General features: G+C 27.3%; 1 protein-coding gene across 5 annotated transcripts in view; it reads right to left on the reverse strand.

The window, feature by feature from the left end:
* The window catches only part of cno (adherens junction formation factor afadin), a 47,825-nt gene that overhangs the window by 9,609 nt on the left and 20,137 nt on the right, over positions 1–18,079 (reverse strand). For all 5 annotated transcript variants that reach the window (XM_035080193.1, XM_035080188.1, XM_035080191.1 and 2 more), the window contains exons 7-11: positions 3,185–3,576; positions 2,761–2,879; positions 1,947–2,192; positions 598–1,786; positions 278–418 (exon numbers count right to left, since the gene is read on the reverse strand). In XM_035080193.1, the coding sequence (XP_034936084.1) occupies positions 278–418; positions 598–1,786; positions 1,947–2,192; positions 2,761–2,879; positions 3,185–3,576 (2,087 nt within the window). The remainder of the gene's footprint in view (positions 1–277; positions 419–597; positions 1,787–1,946; positions 2,193–2,760; positions 2,880–3,184; positions 3,577–18,079) is intronic.

Consider the following 18,079-nt stretch of genomic DNA (forward strand, 5'->3'; position numbering starts at 1 on the left):
AAAACAATTTAATAAGGGGAGTTTAAACTTAAGTATGTAAAATGCATTTAGCGTTACAAGAATTTCTATGGACTACTAGCTACATGACTGAAATTAAAGTTAATTTTTTCACTTTTTCTATTTTAATCAAGAGCGCGTAAAAAATATGTTAATGTCTGTTTAAAAAAAATAAAGTTGAAAGTGAGGATTTATAATGAATTCATGTAGTTGTTAATTTTGATTATTTTTTTAATTTAATAAACTTATCAGAGCGAAAAAGAAAAAAAAATTTTTTTACCTTCGCTGCAACAATACTCAAACCCATCCCGTTCGTCGATTTATGCAACTTGATAATTTGAATTTCCGGTTGACTATGGCTTTGTACCATATGACCTGAATAACCGCCAGAACGGTTGCTCATGGCACTTGGACTGCGGAACTTTAAAGAAAAAATATCAAATAAATTGATAAAGGTCAATTTTTCGCATTGTTTATTTCTTAAATCTTTGATCTTCCACAAAGTTTCAATTTTAAAAAAATCCATCTCTATATTATTTATTGACCTTGATATAAATACATAAACACAATAAAATGAATTGATTGAATGAAAAAACTTACATTATTATGATGATCAATCATGTATATCGTCCAATATCCACTACTTGTAGGCTGTGGCGCCATTCTGCATAAACCATCAAGTTGAAGTGGAGCAAGAAATTCTTCAAGACCTGGTGGCACACCTCTGATAACTTCACAACTGTAACCGTCTTCAGGCAACAGGAGCGCTAGTGCTAAGGTTGGTTCCTCTTCTAATCTTATCTCCCTTCCATCAGCTCTGGCAAGTGTATCCGCTACATTTTCAATAACTCTTACAACATTTTCAATTAATTCTGTGGTCAATCTTGGTTCATCAGCTGCCGGTTGGTATTTTTGTAGAAGAGCTCGCACTTGTAAAGAGTTCAATTTGAAACAAGTTGAACTTAAAGTTGCAAGCTCTTCAGTATTATATTTGGGTGCTTGGAGTAAATGTGTTGCTTGCATTATCGTTGCAAGATGACATTGACTTGCAAGCTCAAGACCTTGTCTCTCTGCCCAGGTCTCTAAAGCATTCAAACGAGCCTTAAGTCTACGTCCAAACCATCGAACGCACAGATTTCCATTTGATACTAATGTATTAAAGGCTGTAGCGTTTATCGCATGGAATAAATGACTGAACAGTTGAATAGTCAAAGCTGCATTAACCCTGAAGCGACGTAACAAGGTCATCGTATTCGAAAATATTTGTAACACTCCGGCTTCTTTAGCTGGTTCATCAGCGTCTGCCATAAATTGTGACATTGCTGGAGCCAATTCTAATGATACGCAACGAACTAAAGATGCAAATGCTGTTTGAACTGCATCAGCCAAAATATCTTGCGCACGAGTTGAAAAAGCACCAACGTGTCGATCACTTTTTAACATATGAAGCAATTCTGAGCCATTGGCTAGCCAAAGAGCAAGAGATGATGCATCCATATATCTCTGTTGTATGACTTGTTGAATCATTGTAGCAACATTTGCTAACATTACTGTTAATCTGTGAGCTCGCTCCGTTGGTTGTAATTCCGGTCTATAATGTGTACTTGCTCTGTATCTCGCAGCAAGATAAAGAGTGTATGTTGGTGCTAATTTAAATTGTGGAGCTGATGGGTCGACGTCAGATATAACCGCGTGAAAAAACGTTTCCTCTGTTTCTTCTAAAAACTCTAAAACTGCTGGTAATATTGGATCTGTTCCTCGAGGTTGACGATCATATTGTTGAGAAAATCTAGACACAAAATTTAAAAAATTAGTACTTTTTGACTTCTAATTAATTTTTTACAATGATTTTTTTTTATGAGAAGTGATATCATAATAAGCATTAAACATCTATTAACATTGATTATAATAAAAAAATAAATTAAAAAAGCAACTACATAACTACATACCTATTTCCATCTTTACTACTGGTTAGACTTGCCGTCTCTACGTTTCCATCTAAATCAAAGGTAGTTTCATAATTGTGAGTGCCTTCAGAAGTTGGTGCACTATGTGTAGTACTTCTAGGACTTGCAGCTGCTGCTTGAGATTTAGATGGACTTGATGGACTTGAATCTGGTCCATCATTTGGTGTACCTGAGCTTGATCGAAACTTTTCCGAACTGACATCTTGACTATTTGTATCTGGTGAACGTCTATATTACGAACAATGTGCGAGATACATCAAGCAAAACAAAAAAAACAGAATAAGTAATAAAAAATGATATCTAGCTAATTTTTCAATTTTAAAAATTGGCTAATTGAAGCATTCAACTAATTGAAATAACAAGCAGTAATAAATATATCAATTTCGTGCAGTAATATTATTTCTTAACAAACAACAAATAAAAAAGTGAGATTGACTTAATGTTAAAAACTTTAAATAATATTTAATTAACATTTATATAACTAATCGAGAAAATTTGCACTAGATCTACGTTTTACTTATTTTTTCCTTAATTTTTTATCAAATTTTTTTTAAATGTGTAGAATAAGCTGATTAAAAAAATGAACCCAAAATTGAAAAAAAAGAAGAGCCAAACATCGATCTAGCACATATTGACTCAACTGAATTCTAAAATCATTCTAAGATCATGAGAAAATGTTTAATCATTTCTGAAGGATAAAAATTCATTTAACTTTGATTTATAATAACATATTTCATTCTTTCATGATTTTTGGCAATTTCTATTCAAACTTTGACAATCAATAATGTCATATTACCTGTCATATGAGTATTCTATTGGTCTATGAGAGTCATGACGTTGTCTAATACGATCTTCTGGTGCTGGATCAATGAATCGGAAGGTGTGCATTCGTCCAAACTTAATTATGGCCCCATTCTATAAATAATTATTAAATAATGTCAAAATTTGATATTTAAACTATAGAAAAAAAGAACAACTAATTCTCTAAAAATAAAATAATAATATAGATTCTATTGAACTTTTCAGAACTCTAAATACATTTTGTATGACTAGACAGTCTGGAAGTAATGTAAAGACTAGGAGATAAATTGCAGTAACTAAAACAATATTGAAAAATAAATGTAATGAGTTATAAAAAGACTAGTCATAGTTTATGTCCTTGACGACACGTTTGAGATCAATAATAAGAATGTCAGTGAACTTGGTCTACTTGTTATTACCTGTAATATTGTAGTTTGATGGATTCGCTGATTGTTTACATAAGTATGAGCGTCTCTTGAGCAAGGAGTAAGTGTAACAATATTCTCAGTAAAAGCAATCACACAGTGACGAGGCATCACAGTTGGACCAGAAAGTGTTAAAGTCTGTGCCTGGACAGCTTGTGTTCCTATAGGTCTTTCCGAACCAACTTCTGTGACATTTGGCTGAAGACGATGCCTTACTCCTGCTCCATTTGGGATGTCTGTTCCGTCAGGATTAAGTTCCAATAAAAATGGTAGCCTCTCATCTTCGTATCGGTGTTCCAATTCATTCCATTTGCCTGTGGGTTTCTTTTTTCTTTTTCTTGGTACATAGTCAGCTGGACGTCTCCTCACGTGGAACATTATTGAACCTGGAAACATCAAAATAATTGATGGATTAGCAAAAGAAAAATTTAAACTAATTTAATTTATTGATGACATTTTTCAAGAAATTATAGTTTCATTTTTTTAAAAAAAAAAAGAATTATTGATGGACAATTGATCATTCAAGTGAATAAATCGGATGTGCTCTCATAAGTTATTTAAAAACCTTTTATTCATTGTTATAATCGTATAAAAATCACCAGACTTAAGGTTATTCGCCTGATTGCAAGCTTCGATGATTTGCAATGGCTCTTGCTTACACTAATCACAATTAATGACCTGCTCTTCGATTTTCAAAGGCATAGAAGTATTTTGTAAGACACGCGAGACAACGCAAATGACATTTCAACCGTAAATTGTACGGTTTAGTGGGAATACCTAAATTATCAACCAAGTGAAAAGGCGTTTAAGACGATTCAAGAAATCGCATAGAGTAATTTCAAGTTAATTGCAATGATATTTATTTCAATTGGTTGATTTATCGTATTCCACTGAATGAAAATCTTATAAAAAATTTGTTGGTGATTGATAGGAAAAGTTGGTGAGAAATAAACTGTCATTGACGAGAATCTACAGGAAGTACGATTGACTTTTACAAGTTCCAAACTATATTTTATCTGAACTTGACGCACTTTCTGAGTAAACTCAAGTGACATTTTGAATTGATTTGCAACAAATAATTTAAAATTATAGCCTAATTAATTTTTTCTCCTTTCTTAGATTCTTCAATTAGAGTTTTTATCATTTAACTTTTTATCTTTATTTCTATTTAATCAAGTAATTTACATGTAAGTTAGAGTATTTTTTTCTTGTTTACAAATTGAAGAGTAATTTTTAAAATAAGGTAAAAAAATAAAATAAATCTCACTCGTAATGTTACCGCAGCAGATTTTCTTCTGCCACCTCATGCTCCTGTCAATTATTTTCAGTCAAATATTTATCCAACAAATAATTAAAACTGATCACAACAATATTATCTCATTAAATCATTGCACAAACAAAACTTTTTTAATAACAACCGACTTATTTTGAACGTTATAAACTTGACGACTTGTGTACTTTGCTTTCCACTTCGGTTCTAGTCGAGTGTGAGAGACTTCTTAGCGTAGCGCAACCCCAGGATGTACAGACGTAACTCTAGCGTGACGTGAAATAGCTTCTACTCTCTTTTGCGTTAAATACATGAGACATAAGGTAAATGAATGTACAGGTGTAACGTAAAACAAAGTGAAACGTATGTGTGTGTAAATGCAGGCGGAGGAATGACTGCAGTGAGACCTCAGTCACCGGAAACTTATTGATATAATTGGAACGCCTCATACCTCCGTGAAGGTTGTCTGTTACACATCAAGAGTTCAGGATAAAACACTAGAAATATTCTTTCCCACGTATTCAATTTGACTATTAATGTATTTATTAACTGTTAAATCATTTTTTAGATAAATAGAAAAAATGATGTCATTGATGTCATTGAAGAAACTCTTTCGGTAATTTTAATTAATAGGATTGAAGCTTAATGAAAGTCTTTTCAAGTGAAATAAGTATAATTGAAAGTTCAATTGACTGCTATAAAACTGCTCTTTATTTTAGATTGTTTTTTTTTTGTTATAATTTTCAAGCTGATGATTCTCTACTTTTTTTCAAGATCTACTTAATGAATCAATTTTTAATCATTTGTAGAGCTTGCATTAACACTTAATAAAAGCTCTTTAGAAACATTGTTTGCATTTTAGAATTCATTTATTGGATGTAGATTGGAAATAAAAATATTACTGGGAAAAAAGAATTCAAAAGAAAGCATGAAAAACTATCTCTTTATAAGATAAAATAACACTAGCTTGAATAAATGACAATATTGCTTTTTCGTGAACACGTAATGTTCAATGGCCCGCTAAATTTAATTGCAAACTATATACTACATTGGACAGTTAACAGCAATTTAACGATACATGAAAGAAATTTATTCAAATATTTATCCAAATGTATTTGTGTTATATAAAAAGACCAGAATTAGAGAATAAAAAATATATTCCCATAATCTAATGTAACAAAATAATTATAATCCAATTTATAGACGTGTTTTCTGAAAATGGACTTTTATGACAGTTTAATTAATTGTTAACAAATCTCTTGTTGAAATATAAATTATTTAAGTAATTATTTTATCAAACAAATCAATCATTCGGCAGCTTTATTTACTCCAATCTATTATTAGTAACAGATAGTAAACTGTATCCTTAAATTAAATAAAGTTTTTATGGAAATAATTAGTTTAAGGTTGAGAAAGTAGAAGATTAATGAAGAATATAAATTATCTAAGAGCATGGATGTATTCTTAATATTTGATAGAATTGATTATTTAATTAAATTAATAATTAAAATTAAGAGTTAGTAAAATTTGCTGTTAATTAGTTGAAACATAAACTGACAGTGACGTCAAATATAAATGAAATACCTACATGATAGAAAGTTTCATTACAATTTAAAACTTAAAATTCCCAGAGTATCACTGTGGTTTGACATTTTGCACGTGTAATATTCTATTCTAGGTCACTTCAGCCAAGATTATTTACTAGTAATTCGAATCACACATCTCAAGTGTTCGGGACATTACTTTTCTTATTCCAGCACAAAAGATGATAAATCTATTTCCATAAAAAGAAAATTTTTGCCTCCATCTCGTTAATAATAAAATAAATTGAATCTACATTGAAAATTTTTTTGATTTATATTTCTAGACTACTTTGATCTTTTTTTTTGGTAATTTAAAAAAATCGACCCAACAGAAGGTTATTCCAGTGACAGGTTTATTATATTTGTTTATTTTTGAGTGTATTAAAATCTACATTTTAATAGCTTATCAAATTTTATGTTTCATTCTTTGGAATTTTTATCACTATTTTTTGTTGAATTCTCTGGAAGTGGAAATTATCACAATTTCTCTCGATACAATTTTTTTTACAAACAAATATAACATATCAATTATCGTTTTATTTTTATTTAAATTGTTTTTTTTAATTGAAAACCACTATAAAAATATGATTTTTTTTTTTCATTTTTTAATAAAAAATTATTAATTAATTTTATTTAAACGAGTATATAATAGTAAAATCATTCAATAGATGTAATTTTTTACCTTCTATTTATTATCAACAACATGAAGAAATAAAATTCTTTCATTATGTATATTCTATATTGATATGTTCAAATTAAAAAAAAAAAAAAAGTAGGAGTATTGAATTATTTTATATATTGATGCATTTTGATTGCTAAGCTTATGACAAATAATTTTAACGTAGGGTATATTGACGTACACACAGACCGATACTTATCTTTCCATAATAAAATGCCTTCACGTGTATAACCGCGCTTATATTTGTCCTTGTCAAGGCATACATAAAAAATAATGTGTGCACCAAAATTGGTTTTTAACTGTCAAGTAATCATATATCAAATGATTACTTAGTATTTCCAAGTCATTCTCACTCATATCTCATTTGCTTCTCAATTAAAAACAGTTTTGGATAAGTGTTCATTTATAATAATTGTTTATAAAGCTTTTATTAATATTGATATAATTTTAAATTCGTGGAAAATATTACTAATTTCCTTCCTCAATTACTCTAATGACACCAATAAATATAATAAGTTTTTTGTTTCTTTTGAAATAATTGATTCAATTAATTCGTACATGCAATGTATAAATAATTAACTAAAATAAATAAAAAAAGAATTAAGCCATAATATGTATAAAGAATCATTTTATAATTAAAATTCAATATATATATATATATAATTTTGATGATAAAATTGACTTCTAGAAGTTGTTTGAATGGTTTTTTCATGTTGATTCCTCTTATATCAATTAAACTCATTCTTGAGAGATCAACATCAACCCATTTATAAAGCAAAATAATTTGCAGTGGTGGTAGAGATGGTGAATCATCAAGCCACTACATACGATATGAATTGTACTCGTAGAAAGGTTTGAGCGATTGAAGTTCCTTCGTTTACTCGATAGAAGTTAAGTAGTACGCTTAGTGAGTAAAAGAAGAAGGGAAAGGAAAGAAAAAAGAGAAGATACCATGAGGTCACCGCTCTAGAGAGTCATTGCACCTGCTGACTTTATCCTAAGGGCCTTCTATTATCACTTTTCATAGTAGTAGGATTAGCAATCTCTTTTGTTTTTCACTGTTCATTTCATTTGCTATATTATAATGATAGGAGAGCTTTTTTTATCAATTCAATTAATTTTATTCTTCAGCTGAGAGCTTTTAATACTTGAGAGAAACAAAAAATGAAAAATAAACTAACTAAAACCTAGAAAAACATTTCGAATTTGAAGGATCTTATTTACTTATCATTTTCTCAATATAAGCGATTACATGAATGAGTTTAATAATAAAGAATAGAAAAATAAATATTAAAAAAGTTAAAAATATTCTTAATGTTAAAAAATAGAATTTATTTTTTTTTTGTTTAATTTGTATGATTCAAAATTATCATTGGGGTTTTACGTAAATATTCCTGCTGTTAAAATGGCTCTTATTTTTGAAAACATTTCTTCTCTAATTTCAAGAATTTGTATGTTGGTTTCAAATAATAAGTTAAAAGCTTATAAGTACTTGGACATGTTTTAATCACAACCACAAACCTTTTTTTTTTAAAAAAAAAGATCGTTTACTTATTTTTCTGATGAAGTTTAAAAGTTTGTGCTTTCGACGTCATTTTGAACTTGTAACAAATATCTTGCAATTTTTTGCATTGAGTTATATACTTGTTTGAAGCTAAAACCATCTTTTCAGCTTTATGATTCGATTACTCAAGAATGAAGTAACATGGTATTTTTTGAAAAAAGATTTCTACCTAAAAGTATACATTTCTATCTAAACACTTTTTTGAGATTTTTTACTTTAATTATTCTCTGGGGAGCGTCAGTTTAATAAAATACTGCTGAGTTTATCCTTAAATTGTCCTCAGTCTTGATGTAAAAAAGAAGATAAAACCTTTTTAGATGCACGCCCACATAGTTACAGTTTGGAAGATGGGGTTTAATTTTTATGTCCAATTTTTATTTTCTGCTCTGCTAACGTTTTTGAAAAATGATTGATAAATAAAAATGAATTAAGAGATTTTGTGTCAAATTTTTCCGACACTTGGTTGATGAAATGATTCAAGAGGATCAAATATAACTTGTTTAAATAAATTTTGTTATCAACACCCACTATTATTTTACCTTCCAACTTCAATGTTCTCTAACTAAAATCACACATTAATATCTCATACATTTGAAAAATCTAATGTTGTCCAGATAATTATATTGATTGACTCGAAGATATTTTTCAAAGTCTTTTCAATATAGAAATTCCGCTCAACTCTAACTGAATAAAAGCAGTTTAATGAACTAATAATAATTATCCATGATAATAATAATAATTGATTCTACCATTTTTTTGTTATGACTTTCATTAAAAACTGAATTATTTTCTGATATAAATATTGGAAACTCTTTAGTCTTTAGTAATTATCCATCTGTGAACGAATTTTTAAAATTGATAAACTGTGGAAGGAAAACAGAAAGATAAAAATGCCTCAACAATTTTTGATAAACCAGAAACAATAGCTGGATAAAAATACTTTTTTTAGAATAAAAGAACGACCATTAACTACTATGAAAGAACCATTGCAAAGCATTTTTGTAGGATTAAAAGTACAATTTAAATTTCTATAAAACACTTTGAAGTTTTTTGGGAACAGTTGAATACATACAAGTATAAAATCAATCTATCTAGAGTAAAAGAAAATAATTTTAGCAATTTTTTACACTTTTTTAATGTAAAATAATTTTTTTCCTTAAAATTAGTTATTATTTTTTTAGTTTTAATTATTAAAGTGATAAAAAAATAGAATATTGACTATTTAAATAGTTTTTGAGCTATTTTAAATCCTTCATTTAATGGTATCTCATTTCAAAAATAGTTTAAAAGCAGAGCAAATAACTTCAGTGAAGTTCATATAATTCAATACAAAAGTCAATTGATCAAGAACGAGGTTCGATAACTGGATGAAATTAAACAGATAAGAATTTAATTAGCAAACTACTAAACAGTATCTCTCGAAAATCTCTACTCTCTTGCCTATATAAATGTAATGTTTTTGTCAAGAGACAGGTTTATAATATATTTATTAATTAATCGTTATTGCTTTTGACCACTAAATAATTGGATATTTATCAAAGTTATTCTACATGACCTATATCCACTGGATTTCATCGTATTTTCTATTGTTACTATAACGGCACGCACGATTCATGCACTCCTGTATCGTATGCATGTTTAATAATTGTAAACTACCTGCAGCGATATATATGTCTATAACACAAGAATACATCAATGCTATCCAATGTCATATACAATTTATTTATTTATAAATCATATTTATTTTCATTTGTACTTTTATGAAACTTTTATTTATGTTGCATTTACATTCAAATCATTATTGATTTTTTTCATCATTTTCACCTAATTTATTACCATATTATCTACAATAATCAACTCAATACCCATTTAATTATTATTATAATTGTTGCATTTACTCTAATGATGTTTTATGTCTTCTTCTGTGGTTGGATTTTTTTTTATTAGTTTGGATAGTCAGGTGAATGTATAATTAAAAAAAAATGATTGAACTGATAAAACAAATTGATTTATCATTCAAAAAAAATTTTTTTTTATGAACTCACCTAATAATACTTCTACTTTGCCTGTTCTTCGTGATTTAAACGACCACAACCCAATCATATTGACTTATCTTTTTTATTATTGAATCGACACTAATCTAATAGCATTATTTATTAATTCACAAAACAAATTATACTTTAATCCACGTAATGTACTTTTATAGTGATTTTATTGTATCACACAAGCTACGAAAACTTTTAAATACAAACATTTTATAAAGTTTAGTTTTGTATTTTATTTATTTAAGTATAATTGTAATTGAAGTATTTAGAAGTCTGGATAGAAAAAGTTTTCAATCAGTTACTTTAAATTGAGAATAAATTTACGTTTTCGATTTACTTTAAAAAAGGTGACAATGCACTCCAATGAGTTGAAAATAAATCAACTTAATTCACTCTAATGTTCATTTTAATTTTAAATTTATTTACTTTTTGAAAATTTATTATTGAATTTTGAATTTCAAAAATATTGATATAAATAAAAGTGGATATCAAGATTTTACCAATTACATTGTTTTAAAATGAGACTATGAAGAAAGTTTTGATAAAAAAGGTGTAATTTTAATAAGGGAAATGAAAAAAGTGACCACTGTCCATTTTACGCGGTCGTTGGAACCGAACTGCAGAACGACACTGTTAAAGAGGCAAACATAATACGTACAAATTACCCCTACGGCGCACGTGAAACTGGCGCAGACGCTGGACGTTGTTATGAGGAAACCGCTCTTTTTTTTATTGTTCCACCGTTTCTTTAAAATAATAATAGATGAAAAAAATAAAAGAAACGATAAATATTGTCTTAATAAATCGATTGTTCTTAAGTATTGTTGTATATTTCGATTTATTTATATTACTAATATAAGTATTGTGTTAGAAAATGCATTTTCAAATAATTAAATAATAATAATAATAATAAATATTTTTCTATTTGCATTCTATTTGAACTTTCATAAATCTTTGAAGGTATAATCCATCAATAAGACTCCATCAGAAGGTAATTGGGGTCAAAAATTAAAAAAAAGACCCAATCATTTCCCATTAAATTTTTATGTAAGTCACATGATACAATGTTTTATTTAACTTAAGAGTAAAGTTTCATTTTCTATTAGAAAAAAAAATCCCGATAGAACTTATTCTGATTAAAGTAGGGAAACCTTTCAATATTGATAACATCTAGTTGATGTGAGAAAACACATGTCCTATTAAATAATGGACGAGGGTGATCAATTATTTTAATTTGTTTCGTTAATATGTCAATCTCTAATTCTGGAATGTACATGAATATTTTTTGTTGTAAAAATTTGATATTACTTTCAAAGTATTTATAACAATGGATTGTGAAAGAAAGTATGATGAATAATTTATTTTTCAATTGTTTTAGTATTGGAACATTGGAACGAGTTATGAGTCCTCTGACCCTTGTGAAATCAAACTCGGGAAGTTCCCTTTTGAAATAATATTCCAACTATCTGAACTATTTAAAACTTTATGAACCTCCAATGACCTCAAAGGATATCGATTGACCACTGAATAATGAGAATCAGATGAATCTCTTCATTTTTCGAGAACTCTTGAACAGTATTTCAAATGAATTATCTAGATTATTCTTTTAAATACCACTTACAGTAATTTACTTATTGAGATTCATTAACAGTTCTTTTAAGTTTTTGAAATATTTATGTTCCCATTAGTATAAGAACTTGATAAAAATAATTGGCATATTATAAAAATAGCTTTAATTAATTGGGCTGAAAGGTTATATTATTAGATATATGAAATATTTTTATAATTTATATTGTCATAAATTTACAATAAAATACCATCTTTTTTATTTAACACACACCACTTTTGTTAAAACACGTCATTGTGAGTAGCTATAACATTTTTTAACTTTCATACTATTTCATTTCATCGTAAACGAAATGATCGTTTATAATAATAATCATATTCTTTGCCTCATATTACATTAAGATATCCTAGAAAATTTTATTCAATACTTCATGAACAATATTCTACAACTTATCTTCAGGTTGAAAAAAAAAATTATTAATGCCCTTCAGCTAACAAGATCGTCTTGTTACATTATCTAAGAAATATGTATTAAGTCATTAAGGAAGAAAAGGAGTACACCCTTGAACTTTTGGATTTTTCTTTCTTTTTCAATATTAAATAAAAAAATCAACTTTACTTCGTGGATGTACGCCGAAAAAATTTTAATGCCATTTTTCTTTTTTTTATCGTTAAAGGTTAAAAAGTGATGAAAGGGTGAATAAAATTTCTGTTTTGTACAGAAAAAATCATATTATCTACAGTTACATTGCTTGTTCATTGTCTAACATTTTTTTTATTTTGGTCGGTGAATATAAGGTGAATCATTAGATGGCACTATTCATCAATAATAAAAAAAATATATTAATGATTAATGATTCTAAATATATGATTATTGATTAATTTTTTGGAGATATTTATTTTAAAAACCGAATTGTCATCATTCGTAGATTTTTATTTTGTTGCAGTTACAAACTGAGTTGTTTTCATTTACATATTTTTTTGTAGACTCAAGACTGTTAAAAGAGCAACTCTTCGATCTTTTCAAGCAACAAAACGTTTTTTTTTTTCATTTATTAGACTGGAGATCCATCAAGAAAATGAGAATAAATTGTAATCCTTTTTTTTTATTTTATTGAAAAAAAATATACAAAAAAAATTGAAAGTTCTTTTTTACTATCACTTAGTAAATAACGTTACAGTTAAAAAAATGTTAGAGCAAATAAGTTTCAAACCGTTTTTTGCATATTGAAAATAATCAATTGTTCATTTTTCAAAATATAGTCACCAATAAAAAATGTTATCAACAACCGATTGATTTCATATCAGTTATTTGTCAAATGCAGCAACAATATACAATTCAATGTTCTTTTCGTCAAAAATTAGTTGTTTTTCTAACGAAAAATTTCCTATATTTCCCAGTAAGTAAGAGAGCTCGACTGACAGTCAAGGAGCTTTTATGAGAAAGCTTTTTCTTGAGTAGCAGCGCAGTCTCGTGTGCTTTATTTGAACTTAACACAATTTACCATCAATCGAAGGACCATGTCTTATATGATTTAAAAGCTTCAGCAAAGAAAATCATACTTTGAGGGAAAAATCAATTTGAAATTTATATTCGTTCAATTCAATAAAATATTTCAAAATCATAAACTCTTTTGATATTAATTTTATTTTACTAATTTCATTTAATGAAATATAATATAAAAAATATTAAATTAAATATTAAATATTCTGTTATCATATTCATCCTATGTAGTGCAATATGTATGCATTGACGCATAAAAGACATCTGTAAGTCAATCTGTTCGTAATCAGTTACTTATTATACATCAGTTATAATCATATAATTCAATCATTAGTATTCATGGTTACTCATAATACATGAATAAATATATAAATTAATATGAAGTACAATTATTTAATGAATAACAACTACATCTATTCAAAAAACGTTATATTGAATTCAGTTATTATTAAAATTAACAATGATTTATATTATTAAATTATCAGACTAGTCATTGAATGGATTTTTTGAAAGTGGACGACCAAATTATGTAAAAATCATAATTCATTCTAAAAAAAAATGGCGCCGATAAAAAGTATGGTCTAGAAATGAATTTCAGTTAATAACAACTCAAATGAGATACGAGACAAATTTTATCATAAAAAAATTAAAATTTAGTGTATTTTTATTATTATTGTATTATTTTCACCATAAATAAAATTTTGACACATATCAAACTAATTAAATGTTTATACTTATAGCAATTAATTTAAACGTCATTGGATTTTTAATTTCCTATGACGTGCTTCAAAATAGATCCATATCATTTCAACATTACTACTGATAATATGTTTAGGAGAAATTCTTGTGGGATTATATCATATTAAGTATTCGATTGATATTTTGAAATATCCATTTGCTGCAGTATTGTTATAACTTATCTACGTGCAACTGTTTTGAATATCTTTACGTGTGAATGAGTATAGTTAAAGAGAAAATATGAATCTCATCCTTGAGCTAAGCATATAGGTATAGATGTTCGACCCCATTTCCGTCATATTGTATTGTGCAGTTCATGCAGTGTATTCAAATCTACCCTATATATTAATAAGATTTTGTTTTTCCTCTATTCTTTAGACAACAAGTACGATGTCACCTCTTCAGCATGTCTTTTGGTTATCTTTTGCAATATTGTTTGACCTATTATATTTGAGATCCTCTTGGAAATGACACGAAAAAATAGATCAATAAGAACAAGCCTCAAGTGAAGTTACGTGAATAATATCCAAGTAGTTCTAAGGACACATTTTATTATGAGTATCAATATTTATCTATTTTTTTGTAACAAGTGTTACTTTATTTTTATTTCTTATAAAATTTATTGATAGGGCTTCAAATAAAGTACCAGTCCTCCTTCAGTTATAATAAACTTTAATATTCTTAAGAAAAAAACAAGAAGAAAAAAACTGTCAATAGTTGCAGAAATAATAAAAATGTTTCATGACAAGCTTCTGAAGATATTCAGAAGCATAATGTAACGGAGCAATGTTAATTCCTTTTTATATCCTAGCTATATTTAGGGTTTCCAGATTAAAAAAGACTGCTAAGTAGCATTTAAAAAGGATTGCGAATTTTCTTCAAGCAGAAGGAAATTTACCAATAAGTTTAAAAATTTCATGTTAATAGTATTTATGTACATTTCTTTACACTATGGAGTCAATAGTTGTGAAGCTAATGCATCGAATGCCAATTAGATATAACAATACAGTGTTAATTTCGTAGCCTAAAAAACGACATAATCTGGGAAACTATGCTTGAGTAATTGGACAGAGTTGGCGTTATTTTTAGAAATGAGAACGTGCATGACTTTTAAATTGAGGACATTATCACATGTAACAGTTACCTACTGCAACTTCAGATCATTGATTTTGTTATCACAATAGAAGGAATTCCATTCATTATTTTATTATAGCATTTTATAATATCGTATATGTAATCAAACAAATAATTATTAAAATAAACTTAAAATTTAATTCAAAAATTAACAAAGTTGGGTTGAAAATAATCTCAATAATTATTTATTATATCGATTTTTTTCGGGTCGAAACTAGCCATCTATAACGAAGTCTACTTCAAATTAATTATAAATACATTTAACAAATTCTGAAATAGTATTAAATAATTTTAAAAAATTATCGCTTCTCTTAAAAGTTTTTAATTCTAAAAATTTAATTAATATTCCATCGTAAATAACTGAATAATTAAACTTTTCTAACTCTGCCAACATTTTTTTTTAATTCAGTTGAAATAAAGTTATAATATTTTACACATAATTTTATTCAAAAATAAAATATCAATATTAATAATTAAAAACTGTTTAATGTTAATTAAATTATAGATTAATATTCCATTATTTAATGCTTTAGAGTTTCTATTTTTTTATCAATAAATAAACCAGATGGTAATTCGATAATCTATACGACCCTAAGACATAAACCAAAGTAAATATTCAACAAGTTCATATTCAATTAATATTTTCCATTTATTTGTTATCAGCTAATCTTCCTCATTAATTATTAACAATTAAACTTTTATTCTTTATATCGTAGTTATAATCCTGAATGAATTTTTATTCATTAGAGAAAAAAATGGAAATCAAAGGAGAATAAATATTTTCCCAAAGAGGAAAAGAATCAAATATTTAATGCAAAGTTTATAGACTCAGTGTCGTAAGAACTAATGAACCGATGGAAATTAATTAAAAGATGTTTCTTATCTTTTTACAGAGAAGAGAATTTATTTATCCTTCTCAATCATATTCTTAATGAAATCGCAAAGCAATGAAGCTCTGAATCATAATCCAATATCGCATTTATTCACAAACACATTGAAGTCATGAATTCAGATTAAAAGCATAGAATACCGATCTAACATAATGTGATGAGAAAATAATATGATTAAAATCATAAACCATTTATTTTAAAAGTACCAAAATAATAAACAGTAAGATAAAATGCTTACGTCTGATTCCCCAATCCATCATGTTGATTAAATGTCACAATTCAGATTTTTAAGTGTTCAATTCTGTTACAATACTCAGAAATATACAATGGTCCCGCAGAATTGAATATGCTTGATATTTAATATTGTGTTTAAAATAATTAATAAAATTAGTCCTCTTTGGTTGACAGAAGCTCCAGAAATATTTTGTGTACTTCAATTAATTGATTCTCAAGTTTTTGGTCCACAACTGATTTGTATTATCAGATAGTCAATTTGATGATCATGTGTCACTCATTTAACTTGTCATTACTTTGCTTGATATTTAAAATTAAATAGTAAATAGAAATTGATCTTCAAAATTGTTTATAAAATCCAATAAATTCATAATTCTTTTTGTTTTCAAGTACAAGATCATGGTATAGTTATTCAATATCTTTGCATATTTTTTATTTCAAACTAGTGTAATCTTATGAATTTTATTCTACATTGTTAAACCTATTTCAACATCAATAAATGTGTTTTATAATCAATTAAATCTCAATTGTTTTTTATGAAATAAAAACTTTTTGAATTAAATATCATTTATTGTATTTTCTTTTTCTTCAATTATTTTCAATGAAATTGTAGTAATAAATCTTATTCTTCACTTGACATATTATTGAGAAGTTCGATGAAAACTCGTTGTTACGGTATAAAAGAATTGAAGGAAATAAATAAGACAAGAGACTTTTAATAATATTTTCAATAATGAAAGCTAATCATTCTGGATGACCAAAAAGTGTTTATTCAGTTAGAATGTTAGATTTGTTTATCTTTCATAAAATTTAGCCCACTAGATACAAGTGGCCACCATTGTGAGTGTTATGGTTTATACAAATTCCTTTTTTATCGTACGTCTTGACAAATGTGCCTCATAATTCGTTGCACGTCTTGATATTTTATTCCTATAAACAAGTCATTTTCTTTAAATCTCATCATTGTTTTTTTTTGTATCTGTTGTAATGTTTTATTTTTTCATTGATATTTATTGTTGTAAAATAGTTTGTAGATAAAAAATATCAAATTCATCAGTCTTCGAAAATTGGTCCTTTCGAATAATTGGAAATAAATAAACAACAGTTAAAAGTAATAATGTAGATTATTTTAAATAAATGGCTTTCTTTTTTATAAAATAGTCTGAATTAATTTTTTACAAAGCTTTCATAAATTTAAATAGTCAAAAAACACTGCGAATCCACACAGCACAATTGAACTGTCACGAGAACCGAGAGACGACTGAACTCAACTACTACGTAAGGACGTGTAGCCTCGTCCACCCCTCTGCTCTTGCCCTCTCTCATCGACCAGTCCTATTCGTTCTCTCTTTCGATATATAGGTATTTTGTTCGCGCAAGCCATCTTCTATCCACCCCTCGGCTCTTCCACTAGATAAACTAAATCCAACTATGTTTTTTCCTCTATCCTTCTTATCACATCTTATCTTTTATTCTAATCCTATATCGTCTGTATATCCTTAAGCTTTCAAGCAAAAGCTTGTCATGTGTTCAATATCAAATCTTCTAGGATAATGAATGGGTTTACCATAAATAATAATAAAGTTCTTTTTAGTTTAAAAAAATTTCTTGTACTTTTAGCTAATTGGTTGAAAATATTTTTTTTATAACTTTATCAAAGTTTTTTTACTTTATCAAGTTGT

The sequence above is a fragment of the Chelonus insularis genome, unplaced genomic scaffold (assembly GCF_013357705.1).
Source record: "Chelonus insularis isolate UGA/USDA-ARS -01 unplaced genomic scaffold, ASM1335770v1 contig_26_pilon, whole genome shotgun sequence".
Taxonomy (NCBI): Eukaryota; Metazoa; Arthropoda; class Insecta; order Hymenoptera; family Braconidae; genus Chelonus; species Chelonus insularis.